We start from the raw sequence: 23,329 nt of genomic DNA, 5'->3' as shown, positions 1-23,329 counted from the left end.
TATTGAAATGATCTACCCATATTTTGTAGCCATTTACTCACTTGTGTGATAAACCTTATTAAACATTGAATCGTGGCACATTGCATAGTGCTGACAAGCATGAGCTGCACAAATGAATGCTTCATACAGACACCACAGCAATACCAGCCTCTCTTTTTCTGTGGCATTTTAGATTATGAGGGATTCATGTAATGCTATGCTATATATTCAGATTCATTACATCCTTGTTTAACCTGACATATCTTATTCCTGTGTGTATGCCTATTCAGATAAGTTTATTTTTCTAAAAATTAATTTGCTTTGTTTGGTCAGTTGCTCTTTTACTTTAATATAGAATTAACAAACAAGACAAAGCAGTTTGTATGTTCTTAGTTACCCTTGTGATACTTAAAAGTGCTAAGATTTGTATTGCATTGTGAATCCTAAATGTCAAATTGTTGTACTGTTACATTTAAGTCCAGTTTTCTTTCTATTTTTTCACTTATGTGAAATATTATGAAAATAATATAGATTACCAATGGCTCTTAAAATTGAAAATGTTCCCTGCTTTAAGCAACATTTAAAATTGCATATTTAATCTAATACAGGTACATTTGTATATATTGATGTGCTTTTTTGTTTGTTTTTGGAAAATAACTGCACTTTTCAAATGTCTCACAGTAAAATCTTTCTTTTTTTTATTATTACATACAAATATAAATAGCCGAATGTACATTAGAGTATTTTAGATGGCAAACAATGTCTTAATTTATAGTGGTACAAGTATGGTGGCTTAGATCAGATGGCACGCTCCTTCTTTCTGATAGTCACCATCCTGAGACAAACTCACAATAATACACCATTAAAATCATCACAGTTACCATTTTACAATAATAATCACTGTGGAAGGAATACAAACACATGACTTTCATAGACACATACTGCATGGATGTTCAAAGTCTTTCTTAACATCATGGAAAAAACAATGAAAACCTACCTGATTGTGTTGAACAAAACAAAATTACTGAGCTAGCTGGAATACGTATTCAGCAATTTGTTTGGTCGAACACGTGTAGAACCAAACTCTACAGAGTCATACTGTTAGCTGAAGTTTTGCCTGTTACAGCTGTGTAAAACACAGATGGAATATGGCACTGTTTTATAAATAGACCTCAAAATAACATTTCACTTCTATATCTGCTCTGAGATTCGAACAGCAGGAACTTGAAATTCAAAGCAGTCAAAGTTTGTGACTGACAAATGCTGATCAGATTGGAATATTCCAATACTGGTGACATAAAATGGACAGAGATATTTAAAAATTCCATTATATATATATATATATATAAAAAAAAAAAAGAACAATACATATACCCAGTACTGAACCAAATACAGCACAAATCTGAATTGATACATCTTTTATACAAAAATAATAATAATAATAAAAAAACAACAACAAAAAAACAGTTTGGAGGGTTTTGAATAATGTACAATCATGCCAACTCAAACATCCAGTGAGTATGTAGAGGGTGTGTGTATGTATATATATATATATATATATATATATATATGTATATATATGTGTATATATATATATATATATATGTGTATATATATATATATATATATGTGTATATATATATATATATATATATATATGTATATATATATATATATATATATATGTATATATATATATATATATATATATATGTATATATATATATATATATATATATGTATATATATATATATATATATATATATATATATATATATATATATATGTATATATATATATATATATATGTATATATGTATATATATATATATATATGTATATATATATATATATATATATATATATATATATATATATATATATATATATATATATATATATGTCCACTACTTTTTACCACACCACCTACTAAATACAATCTCTTGGTAATAACAAGTATAATCTCGTCAAAGATTAACAGAATTTGCTGGATACAACATTTCAAATAGGAGCAGAATTATGTGCCTTTAAGTACAATATGTCTGCTCTTCTTTCCAGTTTGAAAGGAGCTGACAAACACTTTGTCCACATATGTGTTGCAGTGCTTTTTTTTTTTTCAAATGTGTGAATCCAGTTTCAATCCAAACATGAGTGCATCTGATACATGGTATCATTTTAGATTGGCGTTCAGTTCCTCCCAGACACTAGGGGTTGCTGTGAAGTTTTTGGAGAAGTTTATCCTCTTGCAGTTGGAAGGGAACGATGACCGACATTTCTGCAATGAAGCGCTCACATGCTTGTCGGCTCACCTGCTTGCAAAATCGCAAGTCAATGCGGCAGATGCTTCCGCAGCGTTTGAAGTAGCTCAGCGTCTGATCAGTGACCCGGTTACACACTAAAGAGAACATCAAGAAAGGAGAGATCAGTAATCAGTGAGGGAGAATTAACTTTTTTAAGCATTAGACTCAGTGAACCCTTCTAAAAGGAAAGTTATTTAAACTACTTGGCTTTTTTTTCATAGATCGAATCCAGAATTACTTGATATGCCTTTTTCACTGAAATGCCTGGGAATTTGTAGGTATCTCTCTGAACCAGACAACAATTATTTTGTAAATTTTAAGTGGTGATGACATTTTCCTGCCTACAAGCCCCTAATGGTTCAGATTTGAGACCAGAAGGTTTATCGGCAGGTAAGGAGTCAAACTAAAACCCAGGCCTGGTCCTCTCTCGTCCTTCACTGTCGTCGCTCCAGTTTTATATCCTTCCATCTCCTCCGTGGGACTCGAGACCGGTGGGTCGAAAAGGTGTCGCTCATCTCCAATCACTCCACCGGCCTCGCTCTGTTCCCACGTCTCTCGGCCCCGCCCCACTCGTCACAATTACAAATGGCATTAACCAGTGCAATTACCAGAAAGGTTGACATCAGTTAAGGAGTCTCTAGTGGTGGTCCCTGCAGCAGTCAGCAGGTTTACTGACTGGTCATTGATATGGTTGCAGTAACTCAAGTCCAGACGGGAGAGTACAGGCATATTTTTAATGATGAGACGCAGAGAGCTGTCCGTGATGTCCAAACCAGCCAGACGCAGGTCAGTAACATTCCGGAGTTTACTGCGTGTGTCCATCTGACCTGTTAGAGAAAGCCCAAGTAGAGAATGCACCATCTGAGTAAGTAACTGTCTAGTAGAAATTCATTTCCGAGTTCAGTGAGGTGGAAGTTGGATGTGTGCAAATCAATCTAGAGTACTGTATATTACCTGGCCTGTTGTCAGTCGGAGGAGATAGTAGGTCCCTCATCTGGGGGTCTTTGAGCCCCTCCACCCATTGCAGGTCTAGATTACGAAGCAGAGGACAGCTGGATGTGCAGAGAGCTGAAACGGCCACCCATGAACAGCCTGATAGGAGAAGCACCCTTAGTCCTGCAACCAAACACGCAGGTTAGATGTGCGATTAGAAACAAGTACATACTGTAAATTAAGATGATGTGGATCCATATACATGCTCAAATGAACACTGACCTGGTAATCGGTTAATAAGCCAGCTTAATTGCTTCTTGGAGATGTTGGTCCAGCTCAGATCCAAAGTGATGGGCTGTCTGCGAATTATCCCACTTAGCATCAGTGGGGTGATGGATTTACAACGCTTCAAATCAATATGAGTCCATAATCTCTTGTCACAGCACCTAAACCAACAAAAAAAGTAATTGTAATAATTACATATAGGTCCCAAAATGGCACTTAAAATCTCTTGGCCTTTGTGCATGTCTTTTTGGGGGTGTGCCTGAAGCGTGAATCCTTATAAGGGAAAACAACTAATGATTCCTAACAACGTGTCTACACTGGATGCGAGCGGCACGGCAAAATACTATAGAACTACTGATCTATAATAGAGATTCATTATATATAGATCAGTCAATAGAACTCATTATAGTCAGTGATGCTGTCTACTTGGATGTGGCGTGGTGTTAAACCACAAATCCCTGATTGTAAACTGCTGCCACGTTCTATTTATGTCGTTCTGACACAAATTTCAAATGATTTTTCAACGGTCGCTGAACTACTCCAATGGTTTTTAACCCAGTTCTTGGAGTACTTCCAACACTACACATTTTGTATGTCTCCTTTTTTCTCACATGCTTATTTCAGGTCTTGGAGTTTCTACAAATGAGCTGATGACCTGAATCAGGTTTTTTTTTTATTAAGGAGACACAAAGTGTAAACCAGGGGTGCAGAACTCAATTTCTGAAGGACCGCAGCCCCACAAAGTTTCGTTCCAACCCTGCTCCAACAAATACCAAGTAGTTTTCAAATAGACCTGAAGGACCCGTTTAGGTAGATCAAGTGTGTATAATTAGGGTTGAAGATAAACTCTGCAGGGCTGGGCAGAAACTCCAGGAACTAAGTTCTGCACCCCTGGTGAAAACTAATCCAGATGGACCACAAGGATTGAGGATGGCATCTGGGACAGGCTTACTGATAAAGTCTTTAGGTTTTTCTTACCAGCGATTCCATGTTCGGCACACTCGCATGCACACACAGAGTTCACGATGGCTCAGGTGACTGAAAATGGTCAACCATGCTTCTCTGGGAGCGATGTGATTGCGTCCATCAGCTAGTGGTAGCCTATCAGGTGGAGGGCAGATTGGAGGTGGTCGGATCACATGGCGCTCCATCTGAACACACTTGGGAGGTGAACGTGCAGGAAGTGGTCTGACTGTAGGTGAACTGCGGTTCAAGCCAAGTGGGGTAATCTGAGGAGGGTAAAAGTGCCGCAGCTCCCAAGATGTCCCATTCATCTCCCTTGCTCGTAAGTGTGGCCGCTCCCCTCCACCCTCTACACCTGCTCCTCTTTCTACTCCTCCACCTCCTCCTCCATTCCCTGCAGTCCCATTCCGTAAGCCTCTCTTTGGTTCCTCATTCTCGCTGTCCTCAGGTTCACTCTTGAGTGGCTGCTGGTTCTCATTGGCCAGTGAATGCTCGGTGCGACGGATCTCCATGTTGAGCTGCTTGCTGAGTTCTGCGCTGAGCTGGCGGTTAGGGGGCTTGCGCCGGTGTCGCTTTGCCCGAGCACGTGGTGCCTTCTCTTGAGTCTCACTACCATCGCTGCTTGGCCCTGCTCTTGGGGAGCTGCACCGTGAAGCATCGCTCTCAAGCGATAAGGAGATGTTCTTTAGTGCAGGGCTGCTGTCCCTGCCTTGTTTGCCATTATTTTCCTCCTCCTCTTCCTCATCATCGTCGTCGTCCTTTTCTTCCTCTTGGTTGTCCTCTTTCCGGAGGGTGTTAAACTCCTTTAGGGATCTGAAAGGTGGATCTCTATCCTCCCTTCTCTCTTCATCATGCTCTTCCTCTTTTCTTACTGTGCTATAGTCTTTCTTAAATGAACGACGAGGCAGTTCTCGCTTCTCTTGCCGCTCTTCCTCCTCATCAGAGTTGTCTTCCTCCTCTTCTGTTTTCATGTGAGAGAGTTTGGGAATCAAAGGCTCTTCAAGCCTCCAGGGTTTCTTCGGCTAAAAATATGTCAATAAAGTTACTGAATGAAAAAGCTACAGCAGATCTGTGTATGTAAATAATGCACATCTGTGCGAATGTTACCTTCTTTTTAGCACAAGCCTCCTCTTCCTCTTCATCATCGTCAAATAACTTCCTCTTCTTCCTCAAGAAGTTGGGCACTTCAGATCGGGGTCTTGGCAGGCCACTAGGGCTCAAGATTGGGGGAAGACGGGATGTCAGATCTTCAGTCTTCAGTCTGGGAGTTTCCTCCCTCTCACTCTTTCTCTTAATGGATGAAGCACCTGTGGATGTTTGGTCCCCTTCCTCTCGTCCATCACGTCCTGCTTTCTGCTCCCTCAGCAGGGAGCCTGGCAGGTTGGATGCGTATTTAAAGCCTGGGCCCCGTTTTTGCTTGCAGGCCAAAAAGTGGCAAGAAAATACAAAAGACAACTTTATACCTTATGAATGTTATACATTGTTCATCAAGCATGTATTGGTATGATATACTTCCTATGTATGACAAATATAATATAACTGTAAACTTATTTCAGCGTTTGCATTAATGGAAATAGCCTGACAGCCGGTCACTAACTGAACTGAATTAAAATGATCACAACACATGTATATTTGCATTATATTTGCATCAAGATCTGGTTTGACAGTTTACTTATGGGCTTGTCCTACCAAATGAGAAACGCAGGCCCTTTAATGCTTTTTGTCAAAAACTAAACAGGAACTAAATATGCGAGTTAACAAAAGTTCAAAAAGTAAAATGAATTTGAAAAATTACAAAAACATATACATATCACCGCTTTACTGTAAACCACATTTCATCTTCACTGTCTCCACTACTTTCTCAAATAGTATCTCTTTTCAAATGCAAATCTTTTTTGTATGCTATCAAACCACTCTACCACTGTTCCCCAAATACTCACTTTTCCAGTCTTCCCAGCGTAATTGCATTTTGGACATTCCCAGCAGTTAGGAAGCTCATCATTTACTACTCCAGCTGCATCCTTCACCTGAATAGGCAAGAGATCGATTATGCAAACACTCTCACTAAGTATGTGAATGTACTACACCACCACACACTAAAGAGGAACTTAAAGGTGTTAAAAAATGTCAGAGCCACCCACAAACATGCAACCTTAGCCCAATCACTTCATTCTTTTGTGCCTACACAAAACAAAAGAGAGCGCAGTATACACTGACTGCTTTGCATTTACTTTAGAACTATATTCTTGGGCTAGTGGTTAGGTTACAGTTCAGTCAGTCTGACCTTGAGGCAGTTTGGGTGGACAATCTCATTGCAGATGGAGCACTCCATGAGCATGGCATTAAATTTTTCATCTTCATCATCAAGTGTGTCTTCTTTTCCAGCTTCACCGCACACTACACATACTGCTGTATGTGGTAACACAGGCTGTGGATTTAATATCCAGAATATCAACAATTTGGAAAATGTGTGGTTACAAAATACACATACACAATAAAATATGATAAAAAAAATTGTTATTAATGTTACAAATTAATGGACCATTCGTCTGACATCATTACAACCAGTTCGATCATACATTCTGAATCTCAGTTTGATAAATGATAAATTTGATTGACATTGATAAATGTCTGAATTTATATATTTCCATGGAATTCTGCCAGTTCCTCATACATTAGATCAGGCTCAATGTAGGTGTCTGCTGGAATTGAGCTCCTTACCGCTATACATTGTCTCATAATGCAAGACTGTTTCATTCGACCAGGTCCTCCAAACTTCTTCATGTCCTTACAGAAGTGACACTCTCCGCATTCTGTCCGCACACATGCCTCGCATTTTCGACATCGTGTGCGTCTACGGCGAGCTCCGGAGGAGGTTCGATTGGACGGCAGCTTAACCGCTGTTGCAGTGGATGAAGAAGTGGATGCTGCTGGAGTTGTTGCTGTTGATGCAGCCATTTTGGCCTTGGGTCTGTTGGGCAGCCGTTGCTAATGGGGGAAAGAATTAAGAATGGAAATTTAAATAATATAATAAAAGGATTACAGCCTATAAAACATCCTCACTAGGCATTTGGGAACAGAAGTGAAAAGCTATTGATTTTGTCAGTATATTAGTTCAAATTCTGTATGAGATTTGATGGTAAAGGTAATTTAGCTGTATTTCTGGATGTTAATAACCTAAACTTGCTGTTAGTTTAATGTTTCCATTAAAACTAGCATGTAAAATGTGTACTTTAAGCCAACATGGTATTTTTCACCATTTGTTTGGCAGGAAAAAAATGGCACAGGCACCTGGTTCACATGTGATTAGCTCAAAAAAATAAGTGTCGAGTATCATAGGTGCTCCTCTCTAATGACATTATTCTGTACATTATACAACCCTTCATGGTTCAAAGCTCTTACCAGTGCCTATTATTGTCTGTTTACCCACCCACAATCCCCGTGTGACTCTCCTGCTTGATTTATGTACTATGCTTTAAAATGATCTAGCCTATGCTCATATCCTTTATTTTTTTCAGCCTTGCGATTTACAACATTTGATTGCTATTGTTTATCATCACTTCTAACTCGACTATGCACCTCTCTTACTAGCTCAGCTGTTGGAATATAACCCAATTTAGGAACCTCATTATGGCAGCTCTGTTATTGGGATCATTGTGATTGCTCTCTAACGTAGTAATAAGCAGCAGAAATAGTGGATTCCAGCAAATTTGTTCTGGTTACACATGGGATACAAACCCTCTCCAGAGGAATCCTATCTTGCCTTCCACCTCAGATAATGAATACATTACAACGCATGCACAAACTGCAGTGCAGTACTGGAAGTCTGTCCTTCTGCAATGTAACCATGGCAACACAGCAGTTCCTGCTGACTGGTGGAGTGAAGGAATACTTCTATTCAACATTTAATTGGCTCAGAAGGGGGAAGTGGTTGACTACTGGGTTTAACGTCAGATTCTTTTTAATGATTTCGTTCTCCTAGCAGACAGTTCCTTTGAAAGACTCAATAGTAGCACTGTAATACTATATTATATTCATCTTGATGGGATGTTTCAGACATTGAGATCAAATGCTGTTGTAGAGCTATTCCTGTTCTCGCAAAATCCTGTAGGACATCAGAACAACTGGAACACAACCATTCCCCAGCGCTATGTTTCATTATAACAGATTCAGGGAGCTGCAGAGAGGTGCAGGCTCCTGACTGTAAGAATGCTTACTATAGAGCACAGCAGTGTTTTGGTGCTTTGGAGTGATGCATCACAGCTGTGACCTCTATTGCCACTGACCGAGTGTGGAACCCAATATGAGAGATAGTAGTTTCAAAAAGAATGCTGAATCACAGCCAGTATTCATCAGCTGTCCAAAGGCTACACACGTGTGAGGACCTAAGATGTAATCTCCAGCTCAAACAAATGACTGTTTGGACTGATGTAGCTGATCCTAGATCAGACCTTTTGAACACAGCACAACACCAGACGTTCTCCAGTTACTCTTCTATTATGCACTGCACCATCAGTGGATATGAAGGATGTGAGATATATCTACAAATATCTGTGAGTCCAGCAAAATAAATAAATAAACAAACAGCACAAACTGTACTTTCTGAGGAGGCTCGTTCCATTTAATGTCTTCTGCAGGTTGCCTGTAATGTTCAACCAATCAATAATCTTCTATAGGGTCATGAAGAAATCGTTACATCCGAGTGCTCTACAAAATTCATCTAGAAACATCAAGTTACATCAGCCAGGATCCTCATTCCTATCATCATACAATTACCTCTAGAGTCACGCATTTTCCAGACTAAGTCACACATAATTATTCTCTTTTCTGAAAAAATCCACATGCGTCATCATCTTTTGCGGCTGCATTCAAGTCCTGCTTGTGAGTTTGGAAATAATAATTGTGCGGTGATGTCCATTCAAGTTATTTTAGTCTCAATAAAATTGACATGCTGGGCAATTTCATGTTCCTTTCTTGACTGTCCACTTCCTGACAAAGAGGAATCCTTTTAGTGAAAGTGCAGCAAAATGAAGAAAAGGTGCACTTTAGGTTTGTAAATTATGCTTTACATGTGTATTTTTTTTTTTTTTTTTTTTCATTTTTATCATTCTTGTGCTTCCACAGAGAATGATGGGAAATTAAGTTTGACTGGCTTTATTGTTATTCTTCAATGATCTTACCATCTTATAATACAACATGGCTATATACTATATTGCAATGCTCAATACTATAGTTATCTATTGACATGCCCCCAAATTTAAAGCCAGTTCATTCTTGCTCAACACAAAAAATAATTTCTAGCATTTCTGACTTGAACGCATCACTTACAAATGAAGCATATTGCTACATCCACATCATCTTGTGTACACTCCAACAGAAGAATAATTACAGTCTGTGTGAATATGTTTGCTCATGGTCATGTGTGAGAGTTTATGTCTAATTCTGGCACTTTATTTTACCCACGCCATGACACAAATCAAAAGACACAATGAGTCATAAGGCTTCATTGCAATAGTGATCTAGAGAAGAATTAAAGCTACCGCCTCTGCACAACAGTGAAGAACAAGTCAATTACAAAATGTTGACCTTTAGATGCTCCATGAAACAAATATTTGGAGATGAAAGCACTAATAAATTTGACTTATTTAACAAATTGCACAAAGCTTTATGGTTTGGTCATGTTTGTGATCAGGAAGGCGAAAGATTTCCACACATAGATTTTGCAAAGGGTTCAAGTTGATAACATGAATTTACCACACTGACCAACAGAAAACTGCTTGGTTTGAAACAGACTTCTTTGTGAATGGTGCTTCATATATATTGCTACACTATTCACAACTGACACTGGACCTTTTTTGCTAGGATTTTTTTTTTTTCAATAGGAATTCATCTGAATTCAATATGGAATTTTGTGTGAGGGGAATCTTTCCCTATGTGTTTTTTGCAACGAGGTCAAAGCTGGTCAACCAAAATGTGACCATATATTTAGACCAGTGGTGGGGAACGTTGATCTTGGAGGGCCGATGTCCCTGCAGAGTTTAGTTCCAACCCTAATCAAACACACTTGAACAAGCTAATCAAGGTCTTCAGGATACAGGTAGGTATTTTTCTTTTCAGGGTTGGAGCTAAGCTCTGCAGGGTAACAACGGCCCTCCAGGATCAATGTGTCCCATGCCCGATTTAGACCAAACATATGTATAAAAAGTCTTACCAAATATACCTTTTGACTTATAGATTCAAGATGAACTCAAACAGGGGGCCTGAGAGCAGCCGGGCCCTCTTTTTGTTCCCCCCACACTTTCCTTCACCCCTCCCCCCAGTCTTCAACATAGAAACTGGTTTTCAAAGATATGGTACCCTGTTATATGTAACGACAAGGATTAAGAGATTTGAAATGCATGCATTATTTGTGTGGTTGGTGAGCACATGTGGCTTACTTGGTTCAATAACATCCACATGCAACCTCACACCAACATGTACTGTGCTTCAACTAATATGTTTCTGAGTAAATTCAAGAATTTTCTAGCAAATGCACAGGTGTTGCAGAAGTCTGTATGTTATGCTCCCTTAGAAAATTAAATCCTACACCTAACATACAACTGTCCTTAGTTATTTTTGAACCTTTCAAATGGATGCAAAAAACAACAACAAAAAAAAAACAGGTGGTGTACACATTTCACTTACAAATTACTAGTACATTTCACAATCATTTATACATAAATGTCAAGTTACACATTACATTAAACTTGGATTTTTGAAGTAGAAAATCTGGGAAAGTAATTTATTGTAAAACATACTCCAATATTTTTTTTTTCAACTTCAATTTTTTTTTTTTACAGTGCAGTCTAGATTTTGTCCTCACTTAAAAACAACAAACCGTGCATGTTGTTCTATTTCCTAGAAAACAGCAGTGCATCTTGGGAAGGGAACTTAAGGGCAACACATGTCCAGTCATGCTGTTGCTTTGAGGAACTTAAGTCCTCCTTTAATACAGTATTTACTCCTTAACAACCCTGCACATGTGTGAACATCACACCCCAAAAAAAGTCTTGCTACTACATTTTACTACTTACTAGCTACTATTTGAGTTCTACCAACAAAACAAAGGAGACAAACCAGTACAAACCACATCCAAACACAAAGGTAAAGCAACGGGAACATGCTTTTTTCCTTGAACAAGCCTTTCTGAAAGAGGCACACATGACTCAAACCAATTACTACATATAGCTGAAGCTCAATGGAGACAAACAATAAGACAGAGCCACTTTTCTCTGTTGTATGAGTTTTTTTCCCCTTCCTGTCACATGGAAACCTTTCGTTCTTACAGTATACTAATGCAATAAAACAAAACCCAGAAACTGTTTCGGAAAGAAAGATGGTGAGGAGGGTGAAGAAAGCAGAAGGAGAAGGATGCCTTGTTTGAGAGCCATGGTGCTACAAGGAAGGGAACCTGAGAAGGTGGCTAATTGTTTGTTTGGTGGGTGTTTGTGTATGAGGAGGAAGAGACTGTGTGCTGACCTGTTCGGCTGTGTCCGAGTCGTAATCCTCATCGTCGGCGCTCAGTGACATGGCCATGGCTGCCTGATCTCATAGCCAGCCAGACAAACAGAACATAGACATGACTACAACCCCCCTAATCACAGTCACCCGCAGTCTCCTCACCCGATTTCCTTTCTCTATTCCTCTTCCTCTAACCTTCCCCAATGTCTCGCTCCTGTTTCTCTCCCTCTCTTTTCCTGTCTGAAACAGGCAGCTGCACAGACACACACCAGCCTGCTATCTCATGCATATGCACCAGAAAAAGAAAACGGGGGAGAGATGGGTCTTTGGCTCAGCCAATCACAGACCACCTGGCATCCAGTTACAGGCTTGCCTACAAAGAGCACACTGTGTACTGTGGGTCTGGGTGGGCGATGAAGGGGGAGGGGCAGCACTGCTGCACACAAAGAACTACTGACATTACCATCCGAGAGCAAGGTCTCGCCCTGCGGTTGATTCAGAGGGTCTTATGTTGCCTTCCTCTTACAAATACAGGAAGTTAGCGGCTGATCTGGGTTTGACTGTTTTAGTCTAATGTGTTGCTGTACTGTTTTCTGCAAGCATCAGTGCATGAAAGGCTCATATATTACAGTAGGTTTAGTGTAACAAGCTGGGGTGCTCATTTGAATGATCAGATACGTCACATTTAGTTGTCTTTATGTTTTTTAGGAGCTCTCACATGAGTCAGATTTAAGGAAGTAGCCTTTGTTTGGATCAGCATTTTAATATAATAATATAATATATAAACCATTCTGCTGAATGGCAGATTTGGGCATCCGCATTTGGGAAGTTGTCTGAACTATAATAAATCAGTCAAGGTTTAAAAATGTGAAGATTAAAATAAAAATGGTGAAATCTCCAGAACAGCCTATTGAAGCATTTAGAAAAATGAAGGGAAAAAAAGAAGATAAAAAGGAAATAAGATGCCACATAGATACTAGCACAATGTTAATATTACATTTACATTTAATCATTTAGCAGATGCCTTTATCCAAAGCGACTAACAAATGAGAACAATAGAAGCAATCAGACCAACAAGAGATCAACAACAGTATACAAGTGCCATTATTATATATCAATATATATAAAGAATAGAAAAAAAAGAAAAGGAAAGAAAAGGTAAGTGCTAGTGTTAGTTGGTCAAGTGCTGATGAAAACTTTAGATTTTTTAAAAAACATTTTATAATATAAAACTATAAGGTTCTGACTACAAAGTAATGCCATTTAAGTATCACTGTGATACTACTGCAGTTTTTATAAAATGTGTTTTAATTTAGTTAGTTTTAGTAACTTTAATGTATTTGTAATTTTTATAATTTTTTTCCCCATCTACAGTGCCTTGCGAAAGTATTCATTTATTTATTTATTTTTTTATGTTGCTCCCTTATGTTGAAATGCTTTAAATTACTTTTTCACTACATCAATCTACACCCCATACACCATAATGGTAAAGCAAAAAACTGTTTTTTAACCTCTTTGCAATTAAAAATAATAATAAAATACTTAAATGATTCCATTGCATAAGTTTTTATACCCTTATCCGGGATGGTTGAAATTTAGCTCAGGATTATTCATATTGCTTTTAGATGTTACTAGTCTTTAAGTGAAGTTAACCAGTGGCAAATTCAATTGAATGGGTATGATATGGAAAGGCACATGTCTAAATAATAGGTCTAACAGCTAATAATGCATATCAGAGCAAAAAAACAAGTCCTGAGGTCAAAATAAGGTCTGTGGTCTGTAGAGCTCAGAATAAAAAATACCTGAACTACCTCAAGTTAGGCTAAACAAAAATGAGACATGCAGACTTTGCAACAAGCTGAACATATTTTAATTCATATTTTATAATTATATCTTATTTGGTTTCAGTTAATGTTTATATCAAGTAACGAAAAAGGTTATATATATATATATATATATATATATATATATATATATATATGTGGTTTTAGTTAGCTATAATTGCCCTGGCCAAAAGTCCAATTTCTTGAATAGATAATTGAGAATAATGGGTTAATTCTAATTTCATGCTGACTTTGAATTTTGTCATTTCAATTCCATGACTGTCTTCTCAGGAAACTGCTAAATTAATTATGAAATTTCATGATCTCTAATAAAAACTTACCACAGCTTTACTATATTGTAACACTATCTACAATAACTATGACATTCTAGTGATAATGCTAATTCATGCCAACAATTAATGCAACTATTTTATTAGGCCAACAATAATGGCAACGAAATGATAAAATCTGTATTTGTATAGACTGCTATTTTTATTATTAAATGACCTAGTTTGTAGAAACTACAGTTACATTAATCTAACCATTGTATTTGGGGTCCATTCATGGTTTAACGTGTGGTTATTATGGCCTTGTAACAAATACCAAAGTATTGGTTACGATGCAAAACCTACAGTAAATGTAAAAACAAAAATCATCAGTTGTAAACCAGCTATAAACGAAACAAAAACCCAATAAATTTGAGGTAGAGAGATTACCTTATTCATTCATCATACAGATTCCTAATGCAAGTTCAGACTCTGCAACTGTTAGAAGAAAAAAAAAGACAACAATTCTCTGGGGGGATTATAAAAAATGTAGACCTTTGGTAGGTTTCACTAAACAAAGAAACTATTTGGTCTCGAGAATTAAGCTTGCAAATGGGAGTAGGCTATACAAACACATTAACTGCAACAATGGGCACGACAGTTCAAATCGAGCCCGCGTAGAGTGAGAGTGAGAGAGTGAGAGAGAGAGAGAGAGTGAGAGAGAGAGAGAGAGAGAGAGAGAGAGAGAGAGAGAGGGGAAAAAAAATTGTGGACTACAAATCCCACAAAGCGTCATCAGCGCTGTGACCGTTAGCGGTGCATTGTGGGTAACTCGACTTGTAGTTTCTGATGGAACAGACCGTCGTGCCAAGCGAGGAACTGGGCTGTCATTTTACAATCTGAGTATGTCACATCGAGTTGAAGGGCTACGGCAAACATACGAAGGGTAATCAAGAAGATAAAAAGGCTATCTCTGGATTAAAGCATAACGTTTCAAAACTTCTGAACTTAACGGTAACAAGCGCAATGAGTTCAAACGAGCTCTCGCTTCAAGCTTTATCGTGGAGACAACTTTACTTGAGTCGAGCAAAACTTAAAGCCACCAGCAGAACCTCTGCTCTGCTCTCCGGCTTTGCTATGGTGAGTTAATGAAGTAATTATTTAACACTCTGGATGCAAAAGAGAAACTTACATCGATCGGAAGCCTGGCAAGTTCTCGGAGTTAGATACTTTTAACATGACGCATGACATGACAGACACTTTGATGTGTAAACGACACCTGTCATGGATCTACCGTAATCAGAGAGCCAGACACTTTAGCCTCTTACTCTACTAGCATTGTATTTGAGTCCTCCTTCGACGTAATTCTCAAAAGTTTTAGTTGACGCTCAGTGCTGGATATTTTGATTCAGCCCCGTGACTTGAATCCGTTCGCTAAAAAGATTCGATTTGTTTAGTTGTCCTTTCTGAATGTACACACCAGTAGGGGGCGACAAGAGTGTATTTTTGTGTCTTATGAATCATTGAATAATGCACTCAATAATTAGTTACAACTTCCAAGTCCCTGTCCTTACGTCTGACTGTAGATTCTCATGTAATAATTATTTTTCGGAGTTCATTCATTTAGTTTAACGAAAGAGTCATCTCTTTCAGCGCGAAAACGAATCTCCTGCAAAACAGCGACTTGTTCGGTGAAGGGGGCGTGTTCGTTCAGCAGCCGCAGCCAATGAAATGTTCCTTCACGACACACGTTCTCGAATGCTATTGGTTTGTGCTGTGGTCTGTCATTGAGGGAAATCTGCTTAAATGACTTCAGTGAGTGAACGGAAAAACTTACTTGAGTCAGTGCGTGGGAGTAAAGGAGAGAGATTCGTTATTAACATAACTTAATTTAAATATTATTACTGCAATAAAATAACCTCTGCATTACTACAGTAATTGTTTTTTACAGTGAAACAATGAGCTCTACATTTTTATAGGGAACTTGTATTGACCACCATATATGTATATATATATATATATATATATATATATATATATATATATATATATATATATATATATATATATATATATATATATATGTATATATATAGCATCTTTGTTGAGAGAAGATATTATATTATGAATTATAATTATATATTAGCAATAACTGTATTAGCCATTACTTTGGCAGCAGCTGCAGACATGATGAAATTTGTAAGGGCCTCAGTATCATCACTGTGAGATGTTTCCGTTTACTGGAAGATCCCTTGCACAGAGGAAATGTGCTTCCTGTGTCATGTTAAGTTAACCGATATAAGTCCATTACATTATGAACGTGAAATAGAATCATATTTGCCTGTTATCTTTGATATAAAATGACTTCCAGTGATGAGATTAAAATAAACTGCTAAATGTGGAAAGTTAGAAGTCAAAAGTGATATCCAAATAAAAAGCTGATTTGAAATAATATTAAATTCTTTGTAAAAGAAATTGACATTCAGTGTTTACATTAATTCAGATATTCCCAAACTGCATTTCAGTTTTCCTCAGAACACAAAAGCTGATTTTGCTCTGTTGCTGAGAAAGTTGAGACCCGAAACAAAATGTATTATACGAAAGTAAACTAAACGTCCTTGGTCAAAATGTTAATATTAGGACATGTTACGCAACCTGTTCATGCTGTAGAGATGAATTTACACTGAAATACTGATATCTGATTGAACGCACAGCCTTTGATTTCAACAACAATAGATATGGGAAGCATTGTTTCCTCTCCTTCAAAAGCTGAAGCCTATTTGTTTTATTCTCTTAACTACAGTTTCGCTGTTGAATGGTCCCACGACTAACTTAAGAAGCAGAAATGTGTTATACGTTTCCGGAAATGGGTGTAAGTGTCTGGAAAAAGGTGTAATATTCTTTCACAGGGTGATTATTGGGCTTGAGGTTAGTGTATGAGCAATGAGCGCAGCACAGGAAATGAGCTAAATATGAGTAGGCATGATGAAACTTCATTTCATAAACTCAGTATGCAATCAGTGTGAACATGCAACATAATTACACATTCCAGTTGTAGTGTTTGTATTTAATTAGTACTGACTATTTCAAAAGTAGTGCATTTTTTTTTTTGTAATCTACTATTGACTTCGTCATGTTCATATCTGTGGCACTGTGTAACATGTACGGCTGCCTTAAGGCCTCATTAAACACAGAACATGTGATATATGGTGTTTCCAAAAGTATGAGAAAAACACTGTCTACCAAATTAAAATCTTAAAAAAAAAAATTATTCATCAAAATATTTGCCTTGTTTTTCAATAAAAACATCAATAAAACAAGTTTATTTTATTACAAGTTTATTACAAATTATTACATCAGATTATAAATTATTTGCAGAGAGTTATAGAATCTTTTAGTTTACAGCTAATGCAACACAATTCGTGAACAATGTATCACAATTTTAATTGTATACAGTGAATTTCAATTATATATATAAAATGAAACTTTATTTAATCTATTTACTTGGATTGGATGCGAGCATTGTTTTAATCAAACAATATGTCCTTGTAAAAGGTTTATTATATTTAGCTAAAACTATAAAAAACTGGGTTGATGGAGTTTTACTTTCGTTTGCAAGTTTTACTTGATGCACTTAAATAACTAAATAAAAAAAAAATTTTAAAATAAAAAAAAAAGTAAAAAAAAAAACAATAAAACACAAAATTACTAAAACTAAATTTAAAACAAAAATTTATAAAAAACAATTACTAAAAACTGTAATACTATCTCAGTGATACTAAAATAAAACTGGCATGTATTTTAATTTAATAATCTAATTCTATTTCTTGTTTTATGCCAAAATAAAACTCTCAGTAGCCAATGACTGGCTTAAAAAAAAAAACTAACAAAAAAAAACACGAATTAAAAATTATAGGAGTATTTTTCAGTAAAGTAACTTCATCAAAGGAGCATGTTTTTCTCAATTTGGTTATTTAAATGTTTATTTCATTCTACCTTTGCGTCAAATCTCACATAAAAAACAGTTTCTGAAACGTGTTAATTGAGGTGACCTGTGATTTTCTTTTTTTTTTAAATCTAATGTTACCAATGAATGTGTTCTCAGGTGGCGATGGTGGAGGTCCAGCTGGAGGATGAACATGATTACCCTCCTGGCTTATTGATTGCTTTCAGTGCCTGCACAACAGTGCTGGTGGCCGTCCATCTCTTTGCCTTGATGATCAGCACATGTATCCTGCCCAACCTGGAGGCCGTGAGCAACGTCCACAACCTCAACTCCATAAAGGAATCGCCACACGAGCGCATGCACTGCCACATCGAGCTGGCCTGGGCCTTCTCCACCGTCATAGGCACCCTCCTCTTTCTTGCCGAGGTGGTTCTGCTGTGCTGGGTAAAGTTCCTCCCTCTGAAGAATAAAGGTAAACATCATGCATCGACAAAGAATGTAACTGAATCTGGAGGGAGAAGCCCAGGAGAAGCTGCAGCGATCGCCTCTACCTTAATCATGGTGCCCTTTGCCTTGGTGTTCATTGTTTTCGCTTTGCATTTTTACCGTTCGCTGGTCAGCCACAAAACGGAGCGGCAGCATCAGGAGTTGGAGGTTCTGGCCAAAATCACACAGATGCAAAACCAACTGGATCACAGGGGAGACGTGTCCAACCTGTCCTCTTCAGCACATTTGGCCTAGTTGATGCACTTAGATATGCTCCTGATCTCGTACCAAACAAAATATGAGCTTTATCTTGCAGAAAGGTTACAAATGTATATTATAAATATATTATAAATATTGTAGTTTTTTCTCTCTCTCTGTTTGTTCGGCATGTTTTTTTGGTTGTGTGAATGCAAAATGTTGACTTTTACAACAGATATTTTAAAACGCCTTTTGCTGTGAATAGGCTTTTGAATTATACTGGTATAATTTGTTTACAAATATAGTCTTGTATTAAAAGTAAGATCTTTAATAGGTATTTTGCACACCTACTGTAAAGTTATAATAAATTAAAATATAAGCAGTAATTTTTTTTAGACTATTTGGAAGATATTTAAATTTTTCTATTTTTTTCTGGACACCTTGTTTGTGTCATATGTCTTCTGATATTACAACAGTTGCTAATTGACTTGTTTGATAGAACATCATAGAAAAGTCAGTTTTTGCCCTTGTGACAACAAGGTACTATTCACAATTTTTAGATATATTTAGATTATATTTTGCTGGTAGTGTTTTACTGGCAGACACTTGTTTCAGTGCCATTTCATAGGAAAGTACCTCTGATGTTGTGACAGTTTATAAAGAAAAGAAGTCAGTGCATTGTTTTCATATTTTATATACAGATACATTTTTACCCTTAGAGCATCCAGGCTGCTATTCTTTGTAAACTTATTAATATCCCCACTTAATAAAGGTTAAATGAAACCTTTTTTTCATATTCCTTGATTTTATAAGATACTAGAGTTGGGAGATGATGTTTTATTTTATGGTACTTTTTTGTCAGAATATTTGTCAAGTAGGGAATGTGCATTTGCCAAATAAAAATGTGTAAGTGAAAAAGTGCTGACTGTTTCTTGTCTAAGAACCGTTTTAAGAGGTTTAGCGGAGTAGAATTTTGTTTTATTTTTCTTCCAGTATGCTACTGGTTTCAAAAAATGTAAAGAAAACATATTCCAAATGCTCTTTTGAATCTTGTGTCACATTACATTCACTCTTGATGGGGCAAAATGTCCATTATCAATAACAGTATTTTAAATAAAGCGCAGTGGTGGATTTGAAGTTGTGAGTTCCATGCGCCCCCTGGAGGAAGATAACTGAACATCTACAGTTATTAACACTTCTTTCTCCATCTTCCGTAATACATAATTTATATATATTTTTTTACAATTGCAGGGAGACAATGCTGTGATTACACTTACTGAAACTATGAAGAAGAATAAAGATTAAAGATATCAGTGATTACTGGAAATTTATTCAGGAAGAAAAAATATATCAAATGCCTTTCTACCGAGTTTTGTTGTAGGCCTATGTGTGTGCGCGTGTACGTAATTAAAACTATATAGAAATTAAATATTAAAAAAACGAAAGCATACAAATATAACAAAATTATACTAAATTAACACTGCTTCGCTTTCAACATTAAATAAATGCATATAAAAAATACAAGTACAAGTATTTTGTACAAGATGAAATTCGACCGATTATGAAATAGGCTAGAACGTGTAACGCATTGCTTTCATCAGCAGATGGCAGTGTTGACCAGGTTCATAAAGAGCAAGACCCACAAAAGAGTTCAGCACCTGGTGTATTTGAACTACAGCTGATTAGGAAAGCTGGAAAACATACCTCAAGAAACTTCATACTTAGTTGCAACATCTATTCCTATGTTTCATGTATATTAATGAGAAGTATTTGTTTCCAAGAGCCTTGTGCTGCTGTCATGCTATATATGTGACACTTCTACAGTGAAATGATGGGCATTTAGCTTATTCTTTGGCTGCTGTCTGATCGTCTGGGTCTTTCTGCTGGAGGTGCAGGTGAGCCTGAGTTCATGACTGCTTCATTGTGTTTGCTCGCTTGTGTATCGACCCTGAAACGATGCTCAGGGTGATCAGTGATGTCTCTGTTATCTTAAGCGTGACTGTGTTGGTATGCTGCTCTGCTTCTCAAGACATTCAAAGAGGGTCATCTCTCTCTGCCCCTTTCTTTCTTTCTCTCTCTCTCTCTCTCTTGCTCTGTTTCTGCTCACTTCCCGTCATTCTGTAGCTTTGATGGGGTGCCATGTATCTCTCACACTGGAGGTCTTTTCATTGGGAGCACCTGTCAGGAGGAAGTGGGGAATGGCGGTTTGTTGTTACAGGCAGGGAATTCACAGCAATGGCCAGATGAGGCAGAAGTGTGTGTCTATTTGTGTGTGTGTGAAGGGAAAGAGATGTCTGCTAGGTGACAGGTGAAGAAAGAGAGGTGAGAAGTGGAGGGTACAAGACTGCGAAAGAGCTCCAGTCAGTTTGGATGCAGTGTTGTGTGTTGGTGGTTTTGACTGAATTTCAACAGACCAAGAAAACGCAAACACACACTCTTATTTAAATGGGGACATTCCATAGGCCAGTGGTTTTCCAACTGGGGTCCGTGGACCCCCATGGGACTGCAAGTGAGTGCTGGGGGTCCAGGAAGAGTTTGGAGAAAAACTATTTTTAAAATAATTCAAAATAAATATATAATAAAAAGTAAGATTAAATAATAACATTCCAATCATTTAAATAAAACACAAAAATAAAGAAATGTAAATGAAGAAATAATTAATCTAAGAGTACAGTAACAAAGTAAAATAATAAAAAAAAATAATGCACCATAATAGAAACTAAATATTTTCCAAATAATAAGTGGGGGTCCCTTACAGGATCATATTTGGGGGTCCGTTGTATTTAAAGACTGAAAACCCCTGACATATACTTATGTTATTTTAATATAAATATAATATTTATCTTTTTTCTTTCTCCAAATTAGAACAAACAGATATACAAATCTTCAGATTTGTCTCACTTCTTGGTACAAATCTGTCCCCAAAATATCTAATGTGTTCATTAGGGCTGTACATTTTTTGTTATATTATCTGCTATAATACTTTATTAATATCTGAGCAATGATACAATAATATTAGATATTAGTAATATTAGAATTCTTTTGTGATATAATATTACAGTTATATCTAAATCTTTGACTTCTTTTTAATTTGCATTAGACTTAGATGATTTGTATAATTCTATTCTTTGCCCTTTTTGAGATTTCGCTCAGATAAACTGCTCAAAATTATTAGTTCAGTGGTGCATGATCAGTGTTAAATAATTAAAAGTTTAAATATCTCAAAATTAGATGTGAAAAAATGGAGTCTTGGTGATTCCTGGCTTGAAAATATTGCATTATAATAAAATATACACCCATACTCTTTATCTACATTGTTAATAATGAAGGTTCTTTACTGACATCTGTTATAGTTCCATGAAGAGCCTTTAACATCCATAAAATCTTTAATTTAACAAATGTTTCTTTATAGTGGAAAAGCTCTTAAGAATGATACAAATCTTTATTCACACACACACACACACACACACACACACACACACACACACACACACACACACACACACACACACACACACACACACACACACACACACACACAAAAGTTCTTTTAACAATGTTTTTGGGGAACCCAGAATAGTTATTCTGATGCATCTTTGTTAAAACATACCTTTTAAATGTTTATTTCGTTAAAGAGTTTAATAAAGGTGTTGACCCAGTTATTGATAGCAAACAAGAGGAGATGAGAGGAATGCGATAGCACAAATTTAGTCTGTTTGAACACCTGTATGTGAGTGAGTGTGTGTTGGAGTTTGCAAGCCCGGATCTGGATGCAGAGACGACTCATCCTTCCACCTGGAGCTACAAAGAGGCCGTTTAGGTGCTCGTGAGAGGATGGCATTGTGCGGGCTGCTCATCCCTGGCTGTCCGTTAGAGAGCTAGATGATTCTGCTCTCAGTGCCAGTCCAGCTGGCCACTCATACAGACTCACTCATATAAACACACAACATCCTCCCGCCAAAATCACCATCGGATGCAGCCACATCTCCCTCCAGTGAAAGACAGACTGACAGACTGGGGTTTATGCACCTTATGTGCAATCTTTTGTAATATTGTTTCATAACAATTATTCATACTTGTTGCAGATTTGTTTACTCCTCATTGTGGGTGCATGGTGGAATTATGAACGTGTTGTGAATGATTGCAGTAGTGCTGCATGTGCATTTCTTGCACATTAACCTCAACTGGTCAAATCCTGACCCAGTTGCAGCATCCTGGGGAAACAGCATGTTTAATCCATTGAGAAGCACAATGTGAGAGGAAGACCTGCCTGCTCTCAGGGCAGTCCGAGACTCACCCCTCCTGGTCGTATCTCAAACAGACACGCATATGCACACACAGCCCAAAAACATCTTCTTAGAAGCTGATATGGTTTTTATATTGTGTAAATACAAACATACATTTACATACAAAAAGTAAAAAATAAAATATTTTGTGCCCCCATCATAATCAGCATTGTTAAATCATTTAAAAAGGTACAAATCCCAAATCAATTACAATCAAGTTTGTAATAATATAGCATTTTACAAATGAAGAGATACACATGCAGTTTAACATAAAGATGCACACTATTTTAGCAAAGTTATTTAAAAAATTTCAAATAATTAAACCTTAGAAATATGGCATAAAAAAAACACAAGCATTTTATT

General features: G+C 37.1%; 2 protein-coding genes across 3 annotated transcripts; one reads left to right on the top strand and one right to left on the bottom strand.

The window, feature by feature from the left end:
• Window positions 1–1,877: 1,877 nt before the first annotated feature.
• LOC132097547 (lysine-specific demethylase 2B-like) lies at window positions 1,878–12,279 on the bottom strand. Of its 2 annotated transcripts, none has more exons than XM_059503333.1 (10): window positions 11,980–12,279; window positions 7,183–7,449; window positions 6,746–6,889; window positions 6,402–6,488; window positions 5,569–5,877; window positions 4,477–5,483; window positions 3,496–3,659; window positions 3,235–3,396; window positions 2,889–3,107; window positions 1,878–2,375 (listed from the first exon to the last, which is right to left on the bottom strand). In XM_059503333.1, exons 1-10 carry the CDS (start codon window positions 12,034–12,036, stop codon window positions 2,185–2,187), a joined length of 2,607 nt encoding a protein of 868 aa, XP_059359316.1. In that variant the 5' UTR covers window positions 12,037–12,279; the 3' UTR covers window positions 1,878–2,184. The 2 variants fall into 2 exon arrangements, with proteins under 2 accessions (XP_059359316.1, XP_059359315.1); XM_059503332.1 differs by having other exon boundaries at window positions 5,569–5,886; window positions 11,980–12,278.
• A 2,632-nt stretch (window positions 12,280–14,911) lies between these two features.
• LOC132097558 (calcium release-activated calcium channel protein 1-like) lies at window positions 14,912–18,777 on the top strand. The gene is made up of 2 exons (XM_059503348.1): window positions 14,912–15,190; window positions 18,156–18,777. The coding sequence occupies exons 1-2, from the start codon at window positions 15,077–15,079 to the stop codon at window positions 18,735–18,737; spliced, it is 696 nt and encodes a 231-aa protein (XP_059359331.1). The 5' UTR covers window positions 14,912–15,076; the 3' UTR covers window positions 18,738–18,777.
• The last annotated feature ends 4,552 nt before the right edge of the window (window positions 18,778–23,329 follow it).

This window comes from Carassius carassius, chromosome 21 (assembly GCF_963082965.1).
Source record: "Carassius carassius chromosome 21, fCarCar2.1, whole genome shotgun sequence".
Classification (NCBI taxonomy): Eukaryota; Metazoa; Chordata; class Actinopteri; order Cypriniformes; family Cyprinidae; genus Carassius; species Carassius carassius.
The sequence above is the reverse complement of the archived record's forward strand: the minus strand, read 5'-3'. Positions and strand labels throughout refer to the sequence as shown.

Bases quoted from the DNA above. Each gene is read 5' to 3' on its own strand.
- LOC132097558 (XM_059503348.1), top strand. From the start codon at position 15,077: ATGAGTTCAAACGAGCTCTCGCTTCAAGCTTTATCGTGGAGACAACTT. The intron at 15,191-18,155 runs GTGAGTTAATGA...ATGTGTTCTCAG, and splicing joins TGCTCTCCGGCTTTGCTATG to GTGGCGATGGTGGAGGTCCA.
- LOC132097547 (XM_059503332.1), bottom strand. From the start codon at position 12,036: ATGGCCATGTCACTGAGCGCCGACGATGAGGATTACGACTCGGACACA. The intron at 5,887-6,401 runs GTGAGTATTTGG...TGCCACTTTTTG, and splicing joins ACGCTGGGAAGACTGGAAAA to GCCTGCAAGCAAAAACGGGG. The intron at 3,660-4,476 runs GTAAGAAAAACC...TTGTTGGTTTAG, and splicing joins TGCCGAACATGGAATCGCTG to GTGCTGTGACAAGAGATTAT.